General features: G+C 44.4%; 1 protein-coding gene across 3 annotated transcripts in view; it reads right to left on the bottom strand.

Annotated features, from left to right (window-relative positions):
- LOC119177304 (uncharacterized) overlaps positions 1 to 27,482 on the bottom strand; it is a 206,879-nt gene that overhangs the window by 81,592 nt on the left and 97,805 nt on the right. For all 3 annotated transcript variants that reach the window (XM_037428763.2, XM_075878365.1, XM_037428764.2), the window contains 3 exons: positions 25,950 to 26,290; positions 10,748 to 10,922; positions 6,509 to 6,650 (listed from right to left, as the gene is read on the bottom strand). In XM_037428763.2, coding sequence (XP_037284660.2) covers positions 6,509 to 6,650; positions 10,748 to 10,922; positions 25,950 to 26,290 — 658 coding nt within the window. The remainder of the gene's footprint in view (positions 1 to 6,508; positions 6,651 to 10,747; positions 10,923 to 25,949; positions 26,291 to 27,482) is intronic.

Below are 27,482 nucleotides of genomic sequence, written 5' to 3'. Positions count from 1 at the left end.
GGGAGAGATAACAGCGCTCTGTATGAACAAGCCTCTATACGATTTGGTGCTTGGTAACCCGCAAGATGTCAGAGATCCTCACAATCCGGATCATGAGTGGAAGCCTGTTGCAGCCGACCAGAGACATAATGCGACCCAATATTGCCCTGTGGAAGTTATAGAACATCCCCGATATGTTTCTGCTATGGCGAAATCCCACGAAGACAAAATGACTCCATTGACTGTTCCAAAGATCAAATGGAGTGATGTGACGAAATACCAGCTCTTCGAAGAACAGTAGAAGGAGAAAACATTGAAAGCTGTGCGCTGAAGTTGGCAAAGACTTCAAGTTACCAAAAGGCCACAGTTGCAGGTTTCTTGAGAGAGGTGGACTGCTCTACGAACAATACTGTCTTACGGCTGGTAGAAACTTTAACCAACTCGTCGCACCGAAGAACTTTAAACGGCATATCCTGGAACTCGACCATGAGAGCTTTATGGCACGGCACCAAGGCATTCGGCACACAACAAGTAAAATTTTTAGATGATTTTTACTGGCCGGATCAGTATGGCCATGTGAAAAGACTCCTAAAAGTCATGCGATAAGTGTCAACGAACGACAGCAAAATTGATGTAGAGCCTCAGGGTAATATGCCTGTTATACATACACAGTTTGAGCATGTTGCAGTCAATTCTGTCGATTCGTTCTCACCGAAGTCGGACCGTGGCACACTACATTCCAACCCTTATAGACTTTGCCACTAGATATGCGGATACCAATGCCCTCCCCGCAATTGATGTTGTGCATGTTAAAAAAACATTGAGATTCTTTCTCGAGTCGGGTTACCGAACAAAATCGTAAGCGACCAAAGGACACGTTTTACAGCGAAACTCATCGGAGAAGTGAGCAGTCTTCTTGCCATCAAGTTTCTTCAAACGACCCCCTACTATGCCATGGTGAATGGGCTCATCGAAAAGTTTAATGAAGTGCTCAAAACAATGTTGAAGAGCGTCTGCCAGGAAAGACCACGATCCCAGAACAGATATCTCGCCCCACTCCTTTTCCCATTGATACGAGGGGTTTAACGTCCCAAAACCACCATATGATTATGAGAGATGCCGTAGTGGAGGACTCCTGAAATTTCGACCACCTGAGGTTCCTGAACGTGCACCAAAATCTGAGCATACTGGCCTACAGCATTTCCGCCTCCATCAAAAATGCAGCCGCCGCAGCCGGGATTCGATCTTGCTACCAGCGGGTCAGCAGCCGAGTACCTCAGCCACTAGACCACCGCGGCGGGGCCCCACTCCTTTTCCCAAGCTTGGGATTCTCATCTTTTCAGCCCATTTACGGTCATCACGTGCGAGAAGCAATGATGACATTGACGTCGAAATTCGCACTACCTATGCCTACTTGGTCGACCTTCGAAACTACCTTGAAGAGACATGCAAACTGGCGCTTGATGAGTTAGGGTGAGCATGCGCAAAACAAAATGCTTACTATCACCGCAAGAGCCGCCCTCGAAAACTGAACGTTGGCGATAAGGTGCTACTTCTTTTGCCAACAACAACAAGCTGTTCATGCAATAAAAAGGTCCATTTGAATTCATCAAACAAAAGAATAAAGTCAACAACTTTCTTGGGATAAGTGGAAAGAAAGAAACTTTCCACATCTTTTTGCTTAAGTACGAGAAACGCGAACCTTTATCAGTGCAACAAGTATTGGTTATAACTGAAGTCAACCAAGGCCCCCTGGAAGCGAACGAGGAACAGCCAAGCGAAGAAAACTCTCACAAGGTTCCTTCCCCTAGTTCACCCCACATACAGACTGCGGCTTATGTTCATTTATCTGACAATCTTGAGTGTTAGCCAGCGTTCTGATGTGCTTGATTTATTCAAATAATTTGAGACCATCTTCTCTGACCTTCAAAGAAAGCCTGACCTAGTGAATCGCACGCTAGGGTTGACATCTGATAAGCCTATACACGTGCCGCAATATCCTATTCCTCTACCTCTACGGGAAAGCGTAAAGGCAGAAGTCCAAGGCATGCTTAAGATGGGCATAACTGAAAGATTAGAGTCATTATATCATGATTCCATTATAGTTGTTAAGAAACCTGACAACACGATTCGTTTATGCATTAATTTCAGAAAGCTCAAAAAGATCTTGATTGCAGACGGAGAGCCAATACCGGGTATAGACGTTGTTCTTGCCCTTGCTGGTTAATGCAATCTTTTTTCTAAGTTGGCCTTCACTAAAGGTTACTGGCAACTGTCCATGGCAATGAACAATTGGGAAAAAAACAGCATTTTCTAGTACCTCTGGACTATACGACTTTGTATATATGCCCTTTGGCATAAAGACAGCTCCAGCTGTTTTCACACACCTCTCGACAGCTGTTTGGTGACTTAGTAAATGTTTATCACTATTTTGACGATTTAGTCATTGCTACAAATACGTGGCATGAACTTTTGGTCACTTTGCGAAGCGTATTTGACCGAATAAAATGCACCAATTTAACCATCAAGCCTAGTAAATGTGAAATAGGAGAGCAGACCATCTGTTTTCTTGATCATCGAATAGGAGACAGTAAAGTTGAACCTCTTCTGAAAATGCTTGACAAGATTTTCGCAACAGCAAGACCAAAGACGAAGAAAGCCTTACAGCCTTTCCTGGGTCTAACAGGCTACTACATGAAATTCATTGCCAACTACGCTGAGATCACCAAGCCTTTGACTGACCTAACACGGAAAGGATAGAGCAAGACTATCACATGGAGATAGTCTCAAGAAGAAGCTTTCCCTATGTTTAAGAGCAAATTTTGAGATCCTCCCATTTTACAAGTGCCCAACATGACAAAAGAATTTGTCCTCTGCACCGACGCCTCGACTACTAGTCTTGGTGCCGTACTGCTCCATCTAGGAGAGGACCAGGTCTTGCATCCTGTTGCCTACACTAGCCATAACTTGTTACCTTGGGAAACTCGCTACAGTCGTGCCCACATATAACGGCCCGCTTACAGGGTCTCTGAAACGTTTTTTTTCACATTCTGTTTTTGATTAGACCACTACTGGAGCAAATCATTGGCACCAGAGTTCCAATCGAAACACCCATTGTTAACGGAGCTACGAGAACTATAAAAGTACCCTTCTCCTCCGCTCCGCCTTTCACCCTCAACTTCTCTCAACTCTTACTTTGAGCAATCGGGGCTAAGCTCCGCCTTCGTGGTGCCTGCATCATGATGTGGCATGAGACCGCATACGCGTAAATCCTGCTGCTGATCCGATACCGGCAGTCTGCGCTGCGCATTCCACAGCTAATCAGACCAGCTGGAAACGATGACGTCAGTGGGGCAGAGCGTGTTGCTTGGTGTATGGGTGGTTGAAAATGCGTTTGGCTGAGTCGCCCCGATCTGGAGCGATTTGCAGTTTAAAGCGTTGTAAGAGATTACACAGTTTATGCAGAGAGCTCAAATCAGTCTCTAAATCACCCTTGGGACTCGGTCTACCAACCCAATGTGTTTGTAAAAATCGTCAACACCGTTTAAGGGTCCCTTTAAAACGATATCCCTGTGACTGTGAAAATATACATTGTTTCGATGGCACAAAATCGCACTTACAACGAACGTCTCTGAGCATCGCCGATCAGTTACAGCGAACGGAGTCGGCGCTCTGCTGACTTCTCAAGAAAGCACTTTCGACCACCGATCAGACATCGCCGAGGTGCCCATAGATTCTTATTGTTAAACGCTGACCCTGTCTCCGTGGCCCTCTAGTTGCCACTTTCTCCGACCGCTTTTTGTTACGCACTCCTCAATCCTTTGTCCCCCCGCTACTCTGAGCACCTCACATAGCCAGACGAGGCCTGTGTTTTTACACTGCCACCGATCTTTCAAAGACCGGTCGGCCATCTATTCTGTTTTTATCGCTGGTACTGTCATTGGCGTCGCCGGCCTGGAGTGACTAGACCATTTGTCAACATCGTCGGCCACCAACTGCAATCGATCAACTGCGTCTTGTCTTATCGTATCGTTCTAGTGCACGCGCGCACACTATCCCACCAACTGATGCGCCGCAATTCGTTTCATGTTTAGGAACTGTTCTCGCTCACTTCGCATTTGGCTCAGCATACCCTCCACACGCATATGGCTGTTGCACAGAACGAATAGTGAATTATCGAAAACCGCCAGTGCAACAAAACGATTCTTTGACCTTTGCATGCGCAGGCACTCTTTCAAGTTTTTCTTTGCGCAAGTTGCACGTTTTACGAACCTTTCAAGCAAGCTTTCGACCTGCCTTCTTCTCGCGTGTTTGGTTTCCAAGGTCACCTTCCCGCCGTACCCTCTCCTCTTTTTTCTCTATCGCAACTCTTTGCCCTTCTCTCGCAAATCTGCTCTCCTGTTTTGATCACAACTCTTTTGCCAGTCTCCACCGCTGTGTGACACCAGCCACACTGGCTCGAATTAAGAAGTTTCGTTTTATGACTAGAAACAGGCCCAGAGCTGTTCCATGCGTTCTAGCATGTGTGTCGCGTGTGCGTGTCTTGCTCGCTCTTGGTGTGCGTGTGTGGTCAGGATGGCAGACAGGAGGCCTTCCACACTTTTTCCTGCCGCTCAACAAAACGTCAAAAGTGTGACCTCTTGGCTTGGGTGTAATCCGCGCAATAGGTGCCGTGTTGCAGAGCGCTTGCTCATAGCTGTTGACCACCTGACAACAACCAACTTGCTGTTTCGGGCCTTCCGGTATTTAGCTGTGGAGATGAAGATTTCGTGGGCGGCGGTGATGGTTACATGCGTGCGAAACTTTTTTTGCGGGGCCGACTTCGTCGACGTCGAGCCCGATGCCGAGCCTGAAACTAGTCTTTGTTACCAAAGCTCTTTTTGGTACACTCCCGCGCCTGCTGAAAGCATCCCTGCACTTCACTTGTGTGACTGCGCCCAAAGCATTTACATTGAACATAACGTAGCAAAATCCATTTTCTGATATGTTTTTGTGCTTGATTGTTCTGAACTGCGCATGATAACATTTTTGTCGAACTTCGCTGCTTTGACTACTCACAACTAGAAGCGAGCCAACCAACTTTTAGAGCTTTGATTACTCAAACAAAGATGGCGCAGCTAGTCTAGCATTTCGCAGGCCATCATTTTTTTTCTGGTCTTCTCAATGGAATAGAGTTATGCCACAATTTAGCGAGCAAAACACACTAGCACAAGCATTATATGCTATTAAAAATACACTAGTACAAATACATCTTGTTGCCGGTGCTTCTCCAAACTCTGGCCAAGGTTTGCCGCACTGCGTCAGGGCTCAGTTTCTTCAGTTTTAAGGCTAGTTTGGCTAAGAGACACTGGTCATTCATCATCTTTTCAATGTGCCGCTTAAAGCACCACGTTCTTTGATACTTCCTATTTCGTTGGCCTCACTTCGATAACGCGCTGCTTTTGGAGCTTTATGTTTTTTTCGGAAAGCGTGAAAGCTGGTCCCAGCTGTAACATTTGTTAAGCAGCCTATAGGCTCATACTTCGTACTACAAAAGAGCTAACTCCTCTGAATAATCTGTTTGCGTAAACAGGCGTCATGCAAACAAGTGGAAGGGATGCAACTGCAGGGAGGTGTGCTCCCGAGCAATGGTGAGCTGCAATTGAAGTCACTTCCGTTTGTGTCTGATTTGCCCGGGCACACCACTAGGGTTCTGTGTCACCTGGTAGCTGACAATTAGAGCACCGATTATAAATTAAATATGCAATCGCAGGCTTTTTCACTGTTATTATCATTGCTTACCCAACATATGCTACACATTGCGAGCCAATCCTGCCCAAGTCAAATTTCGCTGCATTTGGCCTTTAAAAACAAATATGCTTTTCACAACGACTGGGAAGCTAAGGCAAAGAGAAATGTGGTAGTGAAAATCTCCAGCCCTATGATAGAATTTGTGCACATACCGTCTGCCTTACTTACTGGTGGTGTCCGACAATACCAGACACTAAATGGAGTGTTTTGCAAGCACTACAACTCAGAACTATACTTAAAATAAAGTACGGCTTGGTAATGTGGTCTGAAAGAAACGGGCCCTTTTGTCTTATGCTTTAGTTTCACAGGCACGCTACTCGCTGCACAGGTGGGCTACTAGCTGCAAGCAAAACGTAACACACCCTCGGTTCAGTTGCTGGAAGTGAGACAGTGATAATGTATTAAGTTTTAAAGGCCTGTAAAAGACAGCAGAGATGCCCTGTGACAAACAGCACCACACAAGCAGCCTTGCTCTGTCTGCCCTAAAAAACAGAGGCACTTTTTTTAGTGTCAAAAACATTTTCCTTCATAAGAATACTTAAAAAAAAAAAAACTAGCGAAGCAGACAATTTCGCGCTTTTTTTCCTTAATACATTTTTTCTTGTCACTCACATTTTCCCCATTATGATCCCAAAATATCCAAGTTCACACATGTTTGAAGTGTATATACAAACTTAACTTAAACAGTGGGTCTATGTAAATGGTAAAGAGTCAAGCTAGATGCCTGAAGAGTACTTGCCTGTATTGCCTTTCAGCAGCATTGTCCTTCTTTGGACGCCGTCGTTTTGCTGACGTGACTGAGTAGTCTTCTTCAAGGTTTTTAGGAGGGCGCACTCGGCGCTTGCCAATGGCTTCATTGCTGCCATCATCCAAATCTCCATCTAATATATACACACACATATTTGTATATAAAAAAAAGTGACACAAATAAATATTTACATTTAAACCTCGATATAACAGACTTTAATATAGTATACAATTTTCTAGATATTTTAACAAACGATTCAGGTAGTCCGGAGAAAACTATTCTGTGTTAACTAGTCGAACACAAGGTAACCAAAGAAGCATTCTATTTCTTGCTCAAGCGGCCTGTCACTTCTTCTTCTCTTCTGGCCTCCACGATTTAATCCCGTAAGCTGAAGGCACGTGTAGTCATGGTTGATTCTTGTAACTTCAGAGCACCGTAGTCTGCTCGGAGGGCGCGCACATTTTGAACAGTTTTATGATATGCGTCAATATAGTGCAGGATACACAGAACTTTCTGCCTACAAAAAGCTAAGGGTTTTTAAAATCTTAACTCAACAAAATCTGCACATCCAAAATTTTCAATATAGAAACTTTTCACTGCTGTCACAAAAAATTCTGAGGCAACAAATTCAAACTTCTAAGGGTGCACTAGTCAAATAATTTAGTTTATATATAGATTCTTTCCGAATGCATTTCTTCAAATCTGACATTGTGTGAAAGTAACCAGCTAATTAGCTTCCACTGATGCATTTCCACAAAACAATAGGTTGAAAGGGTTTAAACTTTTTATCCTTTACATCCTGCATGCATAAAAAAAATTGGTATGGAATAATTAAAAAAAGAATAAGAAAGAAAAGTGTCACACATACTATGCATGTGATCACCTAACAGTCATGAAAAGACTCAACGGTGGCAGTGGCAGAACGAAATCAAACATCTTAAGCAAGCACAGATAAGAACCTTCATCTGCTTTAGCATTGTTGCCCTCCTGCCAATTCTCTAGTGTGAACGAAGCCTTACAAGTTCAGCTGTATATTTCGTTATATATTTACAGCACTGTTATGGGGAACATAAAAGTGGTCATTAGAGATACCTACAATAGAGTACGACTTAAGAAGACAGCAGAATTTCTACCTGAAAGGTGGATGCACACAAACTTGCACTAATGGGCGTGCAGTTTAGGCTGCCATGAGCCATGCCGCTGGACAGCGTGGCCAGGAATATAAGTGCGACTATTCCTCTAGTCGCAGAGGCATTCGTCTGCAGTACTTCTGTAAGGTGCCTTATTAAGCTGCCTCTAACTCTAATGGGTCCATGTGGGGCAATTTAAGTATTAGAGCGAACTAAGAGTGCCTACGGCCAAAGTAATGCAATGACAGTTATGGGCACAGTTTCTAATTATTTTCTGCTCCCTGGTGTGTGCAGATCTGACGATAATAATATGGCTATAATGCGATATATCTACTACTGCCATCGTTGTAGCCATCGATTTGTCATTCTTATAAGTGTAATGAAAAGGATAAGAGAGGCAGATGGGCAACATAAACAAAGTTCCAAGAATAAAAGCGGCACTGCTATTTTTGTACCCAGCAGGAAATCTTGAGACAAGTAGAAGAAATTAAATGATCCCTGCACACATACAGCTTTCTTACTAGATACAAACATTCAAATAAGATATTAGTTAACATAAAGGTTTTAGCAATCACCAATAGTAAAAAGAGATGACATTGGAAATTTATTCAGAATACTTGTTTTTACAAGACGGGCAAAACTGCACAGTCAACACTGTTTATTCTTTACATATTCGACAGAATAGACTAAGTGGCATGTAAGCCCACTGACTACATTCTCAAGCAGGAGCTTGCAAAGTGGAAGAATTCAGCTGTGGCACTGTTCAGTCTGCCATCATTTCCAGTTTCCTGGCTAAACCCACAGTCATAAATTTTCACGATGATTTTGTGTGTGGTGCTGATATCGTAGTGCACACACAGTGCAGACAGCTTAAAATATAAATTAGTGATTGTCATGAATCTCGAAAAAGATAGTGAAGCAGCAAAATAACATAATTTTCAAAGGCTGCACACATGTAAAACATGTACTTTATACAAAACACATATATGAAGATCAATGTGTAACTGGATGTTTGCATCAATTTAAACTTGTAAATATTGAAAGGTACCCATGATGAAATAAGGAAATACGGTTAAAACAAAGAAATAAGTAAACAAACCAAAATGCATGCACCATATAAAAGAAGACATAAGTCATGAACTAATTTTTTTGACATGTTCAATCTGCAAACTTCTCCACAGTACTACCACCCCCGACTCATTGACCTAAGTGAAGCGGTGATTGAAATTTTGCACACTGTAAATAGTACATCATAATTCTTAGCAAGTATGCATGATGCATGTGCACAATGCCACATGCACACCTGCCAAGTTTAAGGATTCTGAATCCGCGAAATTTCTGCAACGGGAAAGGAGGGGGGTCGACGCACTGAATTATTTTCACCATTTTCTTGGCCCCCCTCAAAAAAACATTGTGCAAAAAAAAAAGAGGGGGTAGGATTCCAATTGCAAGCGCTAACATTGGCATTGCAGTCTTATGATGGCTTGGAGTGATTGAGCCCATGAGGCAAGTTTCCCACTAAGGCGAGTCCCTCAAAGTGGGAGCGCAAGTACTCCCGAAATTTTGCGTCATCAAAACAACTAGCAAAATCTATTTCCGCCTTAATGACTCGCTTATGTCTTCCTGGAACACATGTCAATGAACAGGACCAGCGCAGCTGGCTGCCGCCAAAGCGCGCTGGTCCAAAGCTTTGGTGTTGCTCGCTACTATAGATTCTTTGAACAGGAATACCAAAACGCTTCTAGCCTTTTTTTTTTCTTAGGTTTTTACTGTCTTTAATCTACTGCTGCATTAGCGACGTGCCCTCGGAGCTCGCAGATCACTATCGCATCGCCACACTTTTGTGCGCGGCGGTTGCGGCAAACTGTAGTTCCATTATCAATCCGTGTGCGTAAGGAGTGCATGTGCCTTCAAAACTAAGTCATTTTATGCTATCTATGATCACATCTGCCGCGGTATTGTCCACAAGGTTGCGAACGGCAGCGTTGCTTTCACTGGTCGAGCGTGACACACGCGCACACTTTCAGAGTATTGTCAGTAACGTCGTCGCCATACATGGCCATGTCAAGAACGACCGTGGTTTCATACACAGCGGTTGTGGCAACCACACGCACTGTAGAAGACAGTGTGCTATTCTTGGTCAGCCTTCGTTAGACTTTTTCTGTACTAAAGTTTATATCACACGCCCCGATTAGGAAAGTGTTTGGAACATTCGAACTTTAGCCCAATGGACACAGAGAAATTTGGCTGGAGAATGTCAGAATTCGTGTCTGCCGGGGTTTCGCATCACTGAGACTACTGTACGTTTGGATGCACGTTTGCTAAATTCATTATAAATAAAATGCGTTGGGTATGCAAGAAGCCTGGGGCGGAGGACTGACCTGCATTTTTCTCAATGCGGCCAGATCACGCACTGAAATTTCTATTTCCAGAAGATTTTCATGACAACTGTACAAATGAAAGAAACAGTCAAAATCCGGGAGTTTCCCAGACAATCCAGGAGTGGCAGGTATGCACATGCATGTATGATGCATGCACAGTGTCAAAAACAAGGTGACCAAAAACCAAGGGAAGCTGCCATCATTTGAGCGTTACACATACTGCTTACGCTTTCATTTTCATGGTAAATGTGATTCCCCCAATCTCCAAATTCAGCCACTGGAAGCGTTTTGTAGACTCAGCACCTAATTACTACTTTAGCCGCTCGTGGCAGCAATCATCGAAGCAGCTAGTGCTTAAGATGTTTAGCCTACAGGATGCCAAGAGATATGTCATGGGAAGCTTGCCCTTGATATGTTCACACTGTAGGAAACATGGAGAATGGGCACAAATAAGCTAAGTGGCATGCGTGATAACGAAAAGTTAAGTAGGCATTGAAAAATTTGGGTGCAAGTTAAAGAGCCCCAGGTGGTCAAAATTTCCGGAGCCCTCCACTATGGCGTCTCTCATAATCATATGGTGGTTTTGGGACGTTAAACCCCACACATTAATCATCAAGTAGGCATCGGAATAGACCTCATCATGACTCGTCTTGCACACTAAGTGGTTATGATATAAGTGCATTTCTTTTAAATGCATGCATTTGAGCTTTCATACTCACTATCAAATGACTGCTCTGCATCTTCAATCGCATCAGAACCACTGGCAGTTGAGCACGGTGCGGCAGATGTGCTGCTCGATGGCTGAGGCAGAACTCGTGGCCGGCCACGCTTGCGGCCAACTGCAGTCTTCTTTGACTCCACATCACACTCAGTAGCAACTTTCAAATCATGAACCTGCAAATAGTACTTCAATGTCACACTAAAAAGGCAGAAAAATAACGATCAGTAGGTCACCTCCGAGGATACACTCATTTTAGGATATGTAGCGTGAAATGGCAGGTTTTGTAGCTGTGGAATGAACACTTACATAATTACAGCATTACTGAAAAATTTTTACTGAATTCTTACAAAGTGCTCCAATACATTCTGAAAGACAGTGATGCATCACAAGAAATACCATTCCAACAAGAAGAATCTAAAAACAACATGACTTCTTTTACAAGGCCAAATGAGCTTGCTTTCAGTAATGGTTGGGGCCAACATTTATAAAATATGGCCCTCTGCTAGCCTTGAAAGCTAACATAGTCACAAAGATAGAGATGAAGAGTCTACAATGCTAACAGATTTTCATTTGCAGTTGTAATCCTCGTCATCCTTATTCCCTAAACACAGAATAAAATTTCTCACATATACCTGCTTAAAAACTTACTATGCAAAATATGGAGCTTGGGATGTTTGTTTTATTCTTATGAGTTTACAGGCATCTCTATCCAAGTATATTACTCACAAAAGCTTCCAAAAACATATTTCAGCATGGACATCAATGTCCGAGAGGTTGGTCCATATTAATTGCCAGATCTTGCAACATCAAGATCAACATGTAATTAAGGGCTCAAATCCAAGAAGTAAATGCGAACAAGCTGAAAGGAGCAACTGAAGCCAACTGTCTAAAAGTGACTTTTAAAACATAAAAAGGCAAACCTTAGAATGATGAACCTTAATTTAACAAAATCCACAATGTAATGAACCATTTTCATTCCCCAATCTTAACTTTATTCAAATCATGCAAGATTTTTCTGGCTACTTAGAAAAGTAACTTTGCACTAGATTTTCAACTTATAGGTGTACCTGGTCTTTCTGTCACACATGAATGATCAGTATACATTGGTCGAAACAGAATACGTTTTTTGTAGTCCACCTTTTCGGTAGAAAAAAGAGGGAAAAAAACAGTTAAGTAAATGAAAGGCCTGGCTAATAATAATAATTCCGACGGTATTGCATGCCAAATCCCAACGAGATTGTGACCTGTGATGTACTGGCAGACTCCAGAAATATATTTTCCTACTGGGGTTGTTTAATGAGTGCAATGTGATGGCTTCAACACTTTGATGGCTTGTGGGAATCGAGCGCACTCTTCCCTATGATGCCTTGTTCCCCACCTGGCATGGGCGCCCGCCCACGTGGCCCCGGGGCTAGAAACCACCGTAATCGGCAAGATGGCTGCCCTGGCTTCGCTGCAAGTCCTGTCAGCTGGTACGCATCGGGAGTTGGCGCCTTGCCGGCCGGCATGTCCGGACATGCTACGCCAGCACAGGCTACGCAAGCACACGTCACCGCTTTTTGCCTATCATTGACTGCCAGTGACTACCCCCTCTCCTATGGGTTTGCTACTGCCCGGCGCTTGCAATGGAGGAAGTCGTGCTCTGCCTTTGCGGGGCGACTTTTCGTTCGCACGCTTCGGCAGTTCCCCTTAGTGAGGTAGCCGTGGCCCCGCAGGATAGTGTACTCGACCGGTCTTGTAGAGATTCCCTGCTGGTCAACAAGCCCATGATTGTCGCACTGTGTCGTATCTTGGGTTAATAAACCCGTGTTTGTTAGCGACCTGCCGCAAGTGCAACCTCTACACCGGGTCCTAGAGTGGAACGTGGCTATAGTTCCTTTGTGTGCAACACCACTGGAGAACATTTAGCCCCTTTCCGGTCGCTTCGCGAGGTAAGCTGCTTTAGCCAACCTATTTCCACAGCCTCTATGAACAAAAATTGGAAATGATGGCTGATGACACCGTTGAGTGAAAGGACTGGAAGGCGCTCTCCACACTCTCTCTTTTTTTTGTGCGTATGTGTGTACACGTGTGTGTGCATGTGCAAGTTAAATGAGCTTGCAGTGAGTTTTATGCTACACCATGCCTTTCTGATGCAAAGGCCAGCCAACCACTCATTGTAAATTTGCCACGGCACCTGCAAGGAGAGGCATGAAGGCATAAAGGCATGAAGACATGACGGCTGCCACTGAAAAACACAGGACCATGACTCACTGTTGACATTCCTACAGTGATAGACATCTTCAAATATCTGCTCAGCCCTGAATGTGGTGTAATGCCATTGGAACACATACGAAGCATGCAGTGTGGGCTAACAACTATTTAAATTTTTTAAATATTAAAAATAATTAACGTACAAAGACCCACAATACCAACGAAAGGAACACAAAAAGGGAAAATAAGGGGATCTCACAAAAAAAAGCACCATTGTAGAAATTTGCCGCCTACTTCTCAGACCACCTTAATTATGTGCAATACACAGACACTATGCCGAATCATGCCCGAAATTTCGCGCGTTTAGAGATACCGATAGCTCGATTTCATGGGTGTGTACCTGATCTCAAGACATCGCATCAAATCAATCGCATGTGCCAAGGTGACCAAGCGCGGCCAGCAAGTGGCCGAAGCCACACTAGTACACTGTAGTCGCGCCAGCGCAAAGGCTTATCCGTTGCCTAGGCAACCACCCCCCTTCCTCACTCGGCGAACCCACGCAGGGTGCTAGTCTTTTTACCTTTTCTTTTTCCATCCTCGCCATTCATTCTTTCACTCCGCGTACCCTCCTGCTCCGTAACAACAGTGGCACACCCAGCGCACCTCCATTCACAAGCGCACTCGCTGCTGCCTTTGCCACAAAGATTTTCAGGCAACCGTTTAATAACAGGTCTTTCATTTCATGGGAATACACAATAAGGGGAATGCGTATAGATGGGGTGCTATGGAAGGAAAAAGCAGGAATAAAAAAAAAGACCACATTGTAACTAGTCCTGCACTGTATAATGAAAAGGAACAAATAATAAAGACAAGGAACGTATAGTTGACATTGCTTGTAGCCTACAAATTAAAGTGTACCGGAGGACAACCACTGCTGTTCTTCAATTGGTAGAGCATCAAACAGGTTATTCGAAGGTTGCAGGCTCAGTTGCAGGCTCAGTTCCTACCGGTATCAAGTTCTCTTTCCATACACCCTAATTTCTTCACCTTTAAGTCAAATTATTACAACACAGTTAGAAGGCTACAAATAAATTCCTCTATACCTTTTTTGGCTTCGCTGTCAGTTGGTTTTTATTAATGGGTCCTGTAGCACTTTTTTAGCACGGTCAGAAAACGCTGCCTATTGGTAGGCGAGGCTACACAGTCCAAGCAAGCCTAACATTATAGCACAGCACACTGCCTAGAATTGATTCTCAAGGTTCCCTCGAAATTCTTTATTATCCTCACAACAAGTGAAGCCATAATCCCAAATTACCACATCACAAACTAGAAGTCCATGGCCATTGGCTGATTTGAGCAACATAAGCTGCACAGTCACCATGGCAGCCACATAATGCTACCTCATCCCCCTCACTGTGCAGCTTTCTGCGTACTCGATATCACGAAAAGAGACAGTGCTTGAAGAGTGCGACAAATCCCTGCCCTGTAACTCCAATCACACTTGACGGATTCTAAAAAGCTTTGCGGCAGTCGATTTGTCAGCTACTAAGCTCTTTGAATCCATTGGAAGATTACACGAATAAGTTGCAGGGACCCTTCAAAATTATGTCTAATAAAGAAAAGCAAGCCCCTAAATTTCCCTTCTTTTGTTTATTCATAGTGAGAGTCTCATTTCGGTAGACTTTATGTGTTCACGAAGTCTCCAAGGGCTCACTGGTCAGCTGCCAGCTCTTAAAAAGGTCACATTCTACGTGACGCCAGTTGGCAAAACACACTCGCCATTACGGCTATGAGTAGTGGAGCCTAATGTTTCCAGATTTACATGCACAAAAATATGTGATAGCATGGACAAGAGGATGACTGCTGTTGCAGCTCAATCGGTAGAGCATCAGACACACGATCCGAACGTTGCAGGATCATTCCCTGCCATCAGCAAGTCGTCCTTTCGTTCACTTTAATTTCCTCACTTTTATATTGTAATCACAATATAGACCACTCATAACGTAAGTCGCGAGTATCAGCGCTATAACCAAAACAACCCTTTTCAAAGGTCACAATGACACAAAACTTGCTGAGCAAGCAGCCCTGCATGCCTGAGAATAGAAGCATGCGATGCATGCTGCTTTTAAATAAATGAACATGAAAAAAAAAGGGGGGGGGGTGGTATAACAAGAGAAAGCACCATCGCGGAATTTCGCTGACTGCAGACGCCAATCGTTCTATTTCACAGACACGCACCCTATTTCAAGACGTCGCAATTGAATCGCAAACCACCATACAAGCCCTACATGTAACAATATGTATCTCTTCCCTTCAAGTGCAGCCACCACAAAGAGTTTCGTTGATTCCCAACTAAACCGCACTTTAGATTGCACGCGACCACTACTGAAACGCAACCAACGTCGATTAGGCATAGCCTGCCGTTCGGTATGTTGTCGCGGGAAGTTTGTTCAAGACATGAAGATCAGGCGTTCACCGCCAGAAGATCAGCAACGATGAAAACCTGCCAAGCTTACGTAAGACAGTGCACTGGCCGCAAAGGCGAAGCTCACGTCATAAAGCCATAAAGGGTGCAAGTAACTCCCCTATATGCTCCTTGGCTGCACTATTCATTTTCATCAAGGTTGTAACAAAGTAAAATGAGCCCTCAGATTTACCTTCCTTCTTGCTATACAGTACACTCTCCTTAAATGGCACCTGAAGGGATCAGGAAGTTATGTTCCATTTAACAAGAGTTTCGTTTACCAAAAGATGAACAGGGGTGCCAAATACAAGTACTAGAACCAATCCTATCAGACAGTTGTTCTGTTTAAGCATAATTTCGTTATAACAGATTTCCATTTACCAAGTCTACTGTAATTTCACATGCTCTCCAGAGGCCTCCATTTGCCAGTTAGACATGTCTTCACGAAGAAGTGGTGACACATTCAGCTTTGAAGCAGTGAAAGGAGTGACATTTGTTGCCTCCTTCCAACAATTTCATATGTCTAACATTAATAAATATCGTAAAGAGATGGTGCCCAAGAAGCCTGAATGTCCACCATTAAAAATTCCATTTCATTGAACATCTAGACTTGATAAATATTTAGTACAGCAGTGCAAATAGCGAAGTTTTGTGTGCAAAGTCAATTTGATTATTAAAGTTTGAGTGCAAATCTAATAAATATTTTTTGAATAGCTGTCAAATATTTGTTATTTTTCAAATACTTTAAAGTGACAACTACAGAAAAAACATTGCAGAGGTTTCCTAAGCACATTCTTATGAGATAAAAACATGGAAGTGTTTCTTTTGGCTAGGTTGCTTCATCAAGATTGTAACGTACTGATGACATAGTATTTAATTACATGATTTGATGCAACCAGTGTGGCATTGACAACACTTTACACGTGAAAACAAAAGACTGTTTCCTCCACCTCTCCCTTCAACTTCTGTGAAGGCCCCATTGATTTGGCGGACAAGAACATGCTCCTTTCAAATTTGCTAATCTTCAATTTACTAATCTAAAGAGCTGCTAATCTTCCCTGTTGATGTCAATGTATAAAAACATCTGATATTTCGGAAGCTGAAAATCTTTGTCACAGTTCTTCGGACTTTTTCATTTTTTAGTCCATTTTGGACTAAATAGTCTGAACAAGGCAATAATTAAAGCCCCACTTATGCTGCACAGGTTCAAACCAGCACTTTCTCGAGTCGATTTGTTTACGATCATAGCAGAGCCCTAAAGGCAGCTTTGCCGCAATCAAAATGCGATGCGGTGGGGCATATCACAACTATGAAGGGGCCAATGTAACTGCACAATGCATTTCCATGTAGATATCGCATTTTTTTTTTTTTCGAATCAATACATTTGCTACCATAGCAGAGTCTGAAAGGCAGCTTTCCCACAATGCGATATTGTGAAGGGGTGAAGCATATAAAAAAAAACTTGAAGGGGTCACTGTCAATAGACCTCTCCTTGTTTGCCAACAGTGTGACGTCACTGCGAGCACCCCACCTACCATCCCCTTCTCGGAGCACGTGCTGGTTCGCAAGAAAGTTTTGCCAGTGGGATCTTTCTCTATCGCAACCTGCATGTGTCTGCATTCTTTTGACAGAAATTTAAGCATTGCTATTTTTAACGTCACAGCTTTTAAAAGGAAGGGTCACTGCCTATAGTGCACTATTGTGTTAGGTTAACATGTGTAAACTTGCACGTCGTAGACGGCAGCCATAGAAAAAATACTATCGTCTTTGAAAGCAAATGTTTTACATGTTCACAGTGGCTGGCACTCTGATAAATATTTTCATGGCATGGATGTGAACGTACTCAATTTCCGTTTTTGCAGCCATGCACTAAGCCATGGATGATATCCTCCCTCACCACCGCGCGAAATTCTGATTGGAGATGTATGAAAAAAAAAAAAAAAAGCAAGGAAACACTTTCTGTTACGCATTAGGCTGAGGTTAACAAATCCCCGTGAAAATAAAAGTGAAGTTCTAGCTATAGCGGCGATCCTCATATCCTGCTAAAAATTTGTGAATTTAAACCCGATAATACATACATAATCTTTTGCACAGTTACCTAGCTGCTTCTGATGCCTACAACGTATTTTCATACTTGCTTTGCTCCTTTATATTTGATACACAAATTTGTAATGCACATTCTCACTCCATAAGGTTCGAGTTGTAAAGGCACAAAGTACATGAGAAACAAGAATATCTGCAGTTTCTATAAAGGTGTATAGATTTCCGGTAATACCAGTTTTACCTTGTACGGAGTTTCGAGGCTGCTCGGCCCAGAACACCGCAGGCAAGACACGGAGCCAGACCAGAAACCTTTATCGGCCGGAACTCAGGCCGCAACTGCCCGCTGCAAGCCGCTGCCACGTGCCACGACCACATCCGCGATCATCGTCCTCCTCGCTTTTTTTGTAATCGGCAGGCTCGCAGCCGTCGCTCTCATACTGCCCCCTCCCCTTCGGTGAAAGTGGAGAGAGGGACCTGATGCGGTAGCCGCTAGCTTTGGCCACGACGTACCGCACATGGCGCACAAGCCCACATGCCGGCGCAGTCACTCCACAACTCAATGTGGGACCTCGGGAGCTGCCAGCCTCTCGTACTGTCCTAGTAGGTCCCTCCGCCTTTACAGCTGGCCTGCTGCTTGGTGCGCGACTTGGAAGCGCCAGAGTGTACACGCTTGCCATCGTCCTTTGAACCTTTAGCTTCAGCACCATTCCTGTCTGGCTTTAGCTTTTCTTGCCCGACGAATTCTTCGACCTTCACTTGATGCTTCTTATCCTTGAAGTGCCTCTCGCGCTCGTCGCCGTGAATTAGCGCTGATGTTTTGCAGATGCCATTTTCCATGGTCGCCGCGTTGCATTCGTTATCAGTGCCATCAGCCTGGGCACCGTTATCAGTGCCATCAGCCTGGGCACCGTCTTACGCACGTAGTCCTGCGTATCACGCACCGTCATGTCATGCACTGCGGGGTTCGCTGACGTGATGCTCCTGTCACCTTCAGCACACTGCTGGCACATGCCAACACCATTGTTTACGTCATGAATGACCTCTGCATCATCGGCGTCAAGGCATTTGATGTCCTCGACCCACTTGGCGTCTCGCAGCGTGCTGTCATGCTCCTTGTAATACTCGATTTCATTGTCGGCAGCTGCTTCTTAGTTTTCAGCGGCTTCTTTCTCTATGCAGTGTACCCCGGCATCTGCATCAGCGACCTCCTCCTCAGGATCCCAAAACTCTACGGCCTCTTTCAGGTCTCGAGACTCGTCAATAGCTTCACCACCATGCTCACCAACCTCCTCAACGCAACGCTGAGACTCTTCAGCCTCTGCTTCGCCTTCCTGTGACTCTTCGGCCTTTTCCTCAATGATCTCCTCCTCCAGCTTCGTGACCTCCTAGGCGTTCACATTATCTGCACTTTCGCCGGCGCACCTTTCTACCTCCTCCCGAGTCGCCTTATTGCCCACCTTTTCTGCGTCCACAGCGCCGTCCAAGTTTCCTTCAGCGTCTTTCTCGGTCTCGGAAGTAATGGAGTTCTCCTCCTCGGCAGCGCTGTTGCAGTACTCGTCTGCCGCCGCCTCATCAATGCGCCGGACGTAATGATCTTTTCTGTTCCTATTTTTTCTTCTTTTTCCCAACGTCACCATTAGCGCCATCGGCAGCCCTTGCTCTGGCCGCACCGAAGGCTTGCCTCCTGTTGTCCTCTGATATGGCGTTCACTGCCTCACCTACCGAGGCGGCGTTCTGCTCGCTGGTCCGATCCTCGCCGATCTCTTTATTACCTCTCTGGAACTCGCCTCCCTCCTCAGCGACGATCGCCAAGGCCAGAGAAGACAGCTCAGTACTCAGGCACCCGACAGCTCACTCGTACCATGCTCGTACCAGCTCGTACCGAGGGTCGCTCGTTCGCAGTCGTGATGCTGAGACAGATGATGAGGCACAAGGGGGCCAGAGAGGAACGTCGAGAGGTGGTGGCTGGTGCTCCTGAAAGACGGCCTCCTCAACTTTCGGAGCAAAACAGGCAAGCTCCTCGAGGGAAGGGAAGGAGCGACCGGACAGGTACAGCTGGATATGGGGTTGGCATCGCTGCTTACGTGCGAGACCTCAACAGCCTCAGGTGTAGTGGGGCTCCCCCGACGGAAGAGCTTCTGCATGGCCCAAACATAATCCCGCAGATTCTCCTCTCTGTGTTGCGTTTGGGTGTCCAGCTCACGCTTGATACGGTATTTGTAAGCGATCGGTAGGAACTCTTCCTGGAATGCCGCTACGAACTGGTTCCAGGACTTAAAGGGTGGTTGAAACCGCCGCCATTATTCTGCGGTATCACGCAGAGAAACTGGGAGGACCTGCCGTAGCACATCCAACTCTGAGAAGCTGCCAACGGTAGAGTACATGAAAAGATTGTCAATCAAGTCGAGAACAGATTCCCTCGCGTCTTCACCATAAAAAGTGGGCACGGTCAGCGGCGTTGTCAGGGCCATGGTCGCGGACAACCAGGTACCTCGATGTCCGTGGCCCAGGGGCAGGGTTTTTCCCGTTGGGCGCCAAATGTAGGGGGTTTCGAGGTTGCTCGGCCCAGAACCCCGCAGGGAAGACGCAGAGCCAGACCAAGAACCTCCTTTATTGACCGGAAGCCAGGCTGCAACTGCCTGCTGCCAGCCGCTGCCACATGCCACGACCACACCCGCGATTGTCACCCTCCTCTCTTTTTTGTAATCGGCAGGCTCGCAACCGCCGCTCCCATAGTCTTTAGTAGGTTTGCGTATTCGCCATGGCGAAACGTATATGCAAATGTGGCAATGCTACAATATGCATATAAGGAAGACAGGCTCAAGTTTGCGCAGCGCCATAGGCACCCTAGCAGAAACAGAGCAAAGCACCAGTCGCTTGAACGGACCGCGCTTGCTGGGCTTTGCCGTTGCGCCCACGGAAAACGTGTTCCTTGTGGCACTTATCTCGAATTTTGGACGCTATAGGCGCCGCTCCTTCGTCATCGTGAAAAGCCGGCACACACTACTGGAGCATTGTTAGCTGCTACAAATCTTAAAGGATGACGAACACCTGAAAACTGCCTGTCAAGTTCTACCGTTTCCAATGCAAGCAGTTTGAGAAGCAAAGGCGTCAAGAGTGTATAATGGCAGTTCCCCGATACTCCGTGGTTTGATTGCTTTGATATATTTTAGTCGTGTACAGTACTACCTGAAAGACACGCGATGGTCAAATTCACACTAAAAGAAAGCGCATTTATGAACTGAAACTAGAGCAAATAGAAAACCGCTGTACATGACGTGATTGGGCTCCGGCTTTACGAGACAACCATAGGTAGTGCGAAAGCGGCGGAGCTTGCCAGCTTAATACACCATTGTTAAAATACTGTACTATGAGCCCTGCAAGTGTTTTATACAGCTGATGGCTGTTGGTCTCTCGCTGCCGCTCAGTGTAAACAGATTTATGCGGCGGGTTCATGCGCCGCATAAACAGATTTATGCGGCGTTAAACGCTGAGCGTTCCACGTACAGGTCTTGCAAGCAACACTCACCGATAAGTTAACATGATGAGGTGTTGCGATGCTAGGATCGAAGCCATCAGTTTGATTCCCGCATACGCCAGCTGCATTTCTACGGGAGCAAAACGCAGTAACAATGCGCTCAGATTTTGGTGCAATAAGGGTGCTGCATATTTCACATGTATGGTGGTATGACACTCAATCTAAACATAAGTGATGCGTGGTGTGTGTCTAACCTCTCTCCGTTGTCGTCGCGCCTTACACTTCAAATAGATTGAGGTGCACGTTTAAGAAAAACTCAGGTGGCCAGAATCAATCTGCAGTCTCGCACCATGGCATGCCTCCTAATGATATGATGGTTTTGGCACGTAAATTATTATAATCTTGCATGCGCTCGAGCCACACGGGATATACAGCTGCCGCTTTGAAAACGAGTTGAAAAAATAACCAAGGCAGATATAAAATTTTCGATGGTTTCACGAAATTTGACGTGGTTATCAGGGGCAAATCTTGGCGTAACTAAAAATGTGCTCGATTCTAGTGAATATTGTATAATATGACAAAGACCAAACAAGCTGTCAAAACAACCAAATCGACATTCGAATCAGTGAACATGCTGGGTGATCAGGCGTGGATGTTATCCGAAATGAAACATGCACTGTAAAAAACATGCATGGTCGAAGTGGAAATAAAATACCTTTTTTTTTGTGCGCATCTTTATAGCTGCGAAAAAATCCAAAGTGTCATTGAACTTAAGATACGACCTTGTTAACAACCGATCAAAACCTCGGCAAAAGTGAAACTCTTATGAAACTGAACACTCCACATTGAAATGGTGCCAGGCACTCAACATAGCAGACGTAACTTTAGTCTCTTCACACTGACCTCCTCATAAACTTAGAGCCGCGTGACAAACTTGGCATTCAAGCAATCGAACTTCCAACGCTATATACAAGTGCACGCAAAAGCGTGGTGGTGGTGGTTTGCCAACAGCTCCGAGAAGACATGAATGCTGCAGCGCGTTTTACCGGTAACATACATATAGAACTCATGCCGTCACTTCACTTTTAATGTCATAGAAAGGAGGCTGTTCACCATCAACATGCACATAGCACTTGCTCAAAGACATCAATTTAACTTGCTTGGTCCCGCAAAGGTTGTCACAATGAATCACTCTCGGTTCTGATAAGATTCACACCGTGAAAATGTTTTTACAATCTTTTTAATTCATGGGAGCAAGTAAGAGGTGATGCTGCACGTTCAGGGCGACTAGACAACAGCGCGTGAAGAGCGCGTGAACGTGCTGAGACAGCACAGGCAGAAGACGGGAGTGGGTACCCCTGGTTGAGGTTGGGGAAGCATATAGCTCATAAATAGTCATATTTTTAAACCTGGAGATGATGCACTTTCTTTTTTTCTGCAAGCCGTGAAAACCCTGAGATGTACTCACTTGCAGATGAATACGTCAAATGCATGACCTTGACTAAAATGTCGAATCATGAAGTTTCATAGACAACCCGTTCTTGCAACTGGCCCACAACGAGTGCCAATGTTTTCGCAAACAAGATGCATCATTATTGACACTCCACACACCAAGTACAATATTTTTCGTTTCACCATCCGTAAAGGTGAACCAATATTGTCGATGCCTTTCAACGCACACTACACGCCATAATCAACACTGCCCATTTTCAAAGTTGATCCTTGCACAGGCTGCCACGTGTGTTAACTTCTCCAAGATGAACAGGTCAGCCAGCCAGAGTAGCAAAGTTTTCATCACGCAGTATATCATGCCACACACATAGATGTTCTCTGACACAATCCATCGCTAATGTTGCCACTGTAAGATAGTTGCCATTATTGGCACAATGTTGCCACATTAAGATATGTTTGAGTTTTGAAAAAGAAAAAAAAACTTGCCCCAAGCACCGCGCTCCTGCACCACACTCAGCCACCAGCAGAGGTCTTTTGCCAACCGCTGCTTTACGTGCGCCGGTGACGTCACGTTGTGATGCACTCCAGTAGAGGTCTATTGGACATTGACTGTATTTGTGTTCAGAAAGTTCTAATAGTCAGAATAGTCAAAATTCCAGCATGAATCAAATCGAATAGTAAACACTACTTGAAATATATTCACAATTTCGAATATTCGCACACCCCTAATATTTAGGTTGCAACGGCCAACATAATTAATGCAGAGTCTTTTAGGCTTCTTCTGATGCCTGCTGATGCAACTTATCAAGAAGTTAATGCAAAGTATGGCATGAGAAGAGCCTCCGGCTCTACTAGCTTGCTTGCCAACATTTTTCACTCTTTGCTAACCATGTAATGTAAGCCATCAGAAGGCAATCTACAGAGGTTTAAGTATGACCTCCATGATGGAGCATAAATACTTGTGGTATACTTTCTCCCATGAAGTAGAGGAATTGCATCATACCGACCACAGCTGTTATTCATTTGCTCATACAGTAAAACCTCGTTAATTAGAACTCGGTTATTTAAAAATCTCACTTAATTCCAAGTATTTCTACGGTCCTGTATTTTGTAATGTAAGTTTGAGCAGATAATTAGACACGGTGGTCAGCACAAGTCCGGTTAACGGTTAATTCAAAAACTTTGGGTGCAGTGTCCCAGTTCCCGATTCCGATTTCGCCCCAAACTCGCAGAAACGACAGCCCTTAGGAGCCACTATGCAATGTCCTTTAACGACACTAATGAGTGGTAGCTGAGGCGCCCCTGCCTTGCTTCGTGCAGCACAAAAATAAAATTATATATATATATAATAATCTCATGATCAACTAAAAAATGCACCTGTTGGAAACAAAACGTGCTTCACTGCAATGCAGCAGTGATGTGCGGGCAGTAATTTGCGCATTTGCACAGCTGGCAGAGTTCTTGCCTGCAATGCCTACTTCGAAAACTCGTGTCAAAGCTTCAATGGTGATGTTTTCCAGTCAAAATACATAGCGAATTTCGTCACACTGTCCATTATTAAATTCTTTATTTTACGATAAATAATGAGCGAATGGTCGCAAAATGACGTGCTAACGCAGCAAAGAGCAGGCGACATGCTGCCTGCGTGTCACGACTGTGTTGCAGTGAACTTGTACTTTTTCGCAAGCGCGCATTTCAGTTGACCACGTTTTTTTTTTTTTTGCGGAAACAGCAGTTGGGCCCGGAATTCCCCCTTGTTTGCGGCAAAGATGTGACCAGGTATTACTGGAAAACATAAACCTTGGAGCCACATACTAGCCGGCACAGCAAACGACCAACCCTGATTAATTTGAACAATTTCAAGTTGCTTGCATTCCACATTTTGTATCTTTTGTTAATTAACTTAATTTGAAGATTTCTCATGGTCCCAGTGTCTTCGAATTACAAGGTTTTAATGCCTTATTTGGCAAAAAGCAAGGGGAAGGAATGAGTACAGTGTACTGTGATAAGGAGAAGCAAGAGGCGATGTGGCTGTAACAGTGATGACAGTCACACGAAGGAGCATATTGCAACTGTGCGACCAAAGCCAGCTCCAACACTTTCAGAGTGCAATTAGTGCTCTCCTCTTTCATAAGATCTATTCTACCTTGGTCATTTTCACAAAAGCTAAGCAGATGGCTCCCCTACCTTACCCTGTGTAGTTATTATGTGGCAAGAGAATCTGTATTTAGTGAGCATAAAAATGAGAGCAAGGCAATGTTACAATCAAAACTGGACGTGCTTTGCAGCCAACTGCATTAACACCTACCGCTTGTGCAAAGAAATCAGGTAACTTCTTAAGAGGAAAGTAAGATGCCTCATCAAATGTGAAAATTGACCATTAACATCCCTCAGCATCAGTGTTGGCATAAGTGATGCAAAAAATTATAATAGTGTCATGACATTAACATGACTTCACAGATCACCAAAATTAGTAGTGCCATCATAACATCACATGACATCATCACATGCCATCGTTCAGTTGAAGGTGGCCTGATCACAGAAGCAATGCAGATAAGGTGCACAAAGCTTGCAATGCCCTGATCCTAGACTCAACACAAAAACATACAAAGTGCAGAAACCTTTAGGTTCAATACATCAACTGAGAAGAAAAAGAAAACAGTTCTCGCCTTTGAGTCATCTTAGGCACATGCATAAAAGATTCAGTTTTGTAGTGCCATAGGCAAATCTCATCAATACCAAGTGCAATCCATCAACATCAAAATGGCTGAGTTGGCAATTTATAATTGCTTGAAATACAAGAACATAAGGTAGACAAGGACAGCTAGGACATGGACAAGCGCTTACTAACAACTGAAACTTTATTCGGAAAGCTGTGACAGCTATATACTGACAAATAAAAATTACTAAGCATACACGAGTAGTTTCCTCTGCGCCACACAACCTTTCTCAGCTAAGTTGACATGTGCGGCTAGACACAAGACACAACTGTGTGAAACAAAGCACAGAACTCGTTTTGTGAATTGTATCAGCAACATTATTTACAGAATACCACTTTCATGTAGCACCTGTTATATTGGACAAATTGGAAGATGCCTAAACGACAGATTGTGGGAGCATGCATTCAACGTTCGCAACGGCAACCATACAAGAATAATTATTGAGGCTGCAAACATAGTGCGTGACAACTCGATTTGCATGAGTAAACCAACAAAAGCTCTGTCCAATAAGGAGCTTACATTTTTGGACAGAGGCAGATGCTATAGGCATTAAGGAATTGCTGAAAGGCAAAGTGGGCTTTGGTAAGGTGGGGCAGACATGTAATTTTTATCGGTTTTGATGTGTTTGATTTGTGGTGTGCTCTTAACATATGTGCCTACGAAATTTTTATCTGTCAGTATATATTTGTCACAGCTTTCCAGTTGAACTTTCATTGGGTAATAAGTTCTTCTCCGTGTCTTTGCTATCCTCGTCTACCTCATTGTTGACTTCGTATAGAAAAAAAAAAATTTTTTTAAATTTTCTCGTGTTATTATACAAAAGATGTGCAGACAATGGGGCAATACACACCTCAACCATATGCTGCTTGCATTCATCCAGGGAACCAAAGCCATGGCTGCACTGTCCACAGATGAAAATGTGTCGCTCCTGGGCTGGCACTGGTTGGCCATCCTCTCCCCTTGGCAGCAGGCTGCTGCCACTTGCCAACATTTCATTGCTGCCAGCTGAAACCATGCTGGCCAATGCACTCTCCAGCACTAAGGAAGCATCCATGGGAGTACGACTGGGCATGGGGTCAGTAGCCAGCTCTGATGTGATTTCACTGACTTGTGTCTTGCCTGGTGTACTGGGGACAGGTTGAGGAGGTTCCACCTGGGCAGACACTGCAGGCTCCACAGCCCCAGAGTCGACTACGACAGACAAACAGCAATGTGGTAAAAGTCAGTTGAGTGAACTCATACTATCTTATTGAGTTCTGCGGAATCCCACAAGGCGGCCAAAGGGTTAAGAAAGGGAAAATACACCCATTTGTAGCACTAAGCAACAAGGAAATTAATATGGTCACGTGATCACAATCTCCGAAATCCCTACATATTTTCTTGTGGCTTCGTACTACAAATAAGAGTTTCCCTATTTTTCCCTTTCTTAATTTTTCATTTGTTTGCACACATTTCATGCAAAGTCTTTGGTTAGCAGTCAAGTGAGCAATTGTTTATCAGTATTTGATGTCCTATGTACTTGCTCAACATGAATGCTCGGTTATAATGTGTAAACCAAGAAGTTCTCGAAAAACATTTTGCCCTACCTTGCAGGTATCCTCCTCCTCCACTTAATGTTGAATCGGTAATGAGTTAATTTTTTTTTTTTACAGGAGGGCACAGACCTCCGTTAAAACTATGTGCCTTTACAATGGTACAGCTATAAGCTCATCAGGATGTTTCCATCACTTTATCCCTAACCAAAGGCAGCCTTGAGTGCAAGACCCACTGTAGTGGCTCAGTAGCTAGGACATTGCACTGCAAAGAACAAGGGTGCAAGTTGAATTCTCAGCCACCTCAGGTGCACTTCGATAGAAGGGAAATGCAAAAACACCTGTGCTGTCAGATTTAGATGCACATTTAAGGAACATTAAGGGGGGACACGGGTCTTAAAAGGCCGAAAATCGCGAAAAAACCGACTTTTTGAAGTTGACATTTTCCGAATCTGCAACTATTTTTGCACTTATCTGAGAAGTTTCAAGCTTCTCGTGTCATTATTTCTTGCACAAAATCAATTTATAACACCGCTGTGAGATGAATCTGAGCACATATCATTGCTAAAGTCGCTCTTTTTCCATGCCGTGGTGGTAATGGTTAGAAGAGGAGAAAGGCACGCAATTTCTGCAGGCGGGTCGGGAGCACGGCGCAGTGCCTTCCGAACCGTTGCCATTACACACGAGTTATCGTGGTCATCTTGGTTAGAGTGTACTAGAAGTGTTGAATGACGTGACCGCGCCTCGCCGCCTGATCCCTTCCACGTTGCCCGCAGCGGCGGCGCTGCAGTCGAATAGTACTGAAAGAGCCGCGCCCCGCTTTGCAAGAACTGCTATGCGCTTCGGCTCCT

The sequence above is a fragment of the Rhipicephalus microplus genome, chromosome X, assembly GCF_043290135.1.
Source record: "Rhipicephalus microplus isolate Deutch F79 chromosome X, USDA_Rmic, whole genome shotgun sequence".
NCBI lineage: Eukaryota > Metazoa > Arthropoda > Arachnida > Ixodida > Ixodidae > Rhipicephalus > Rhipicephalus microplus.
This window is presented reverse-complemented; position numbering and strand designations above follow the sequence as displayed.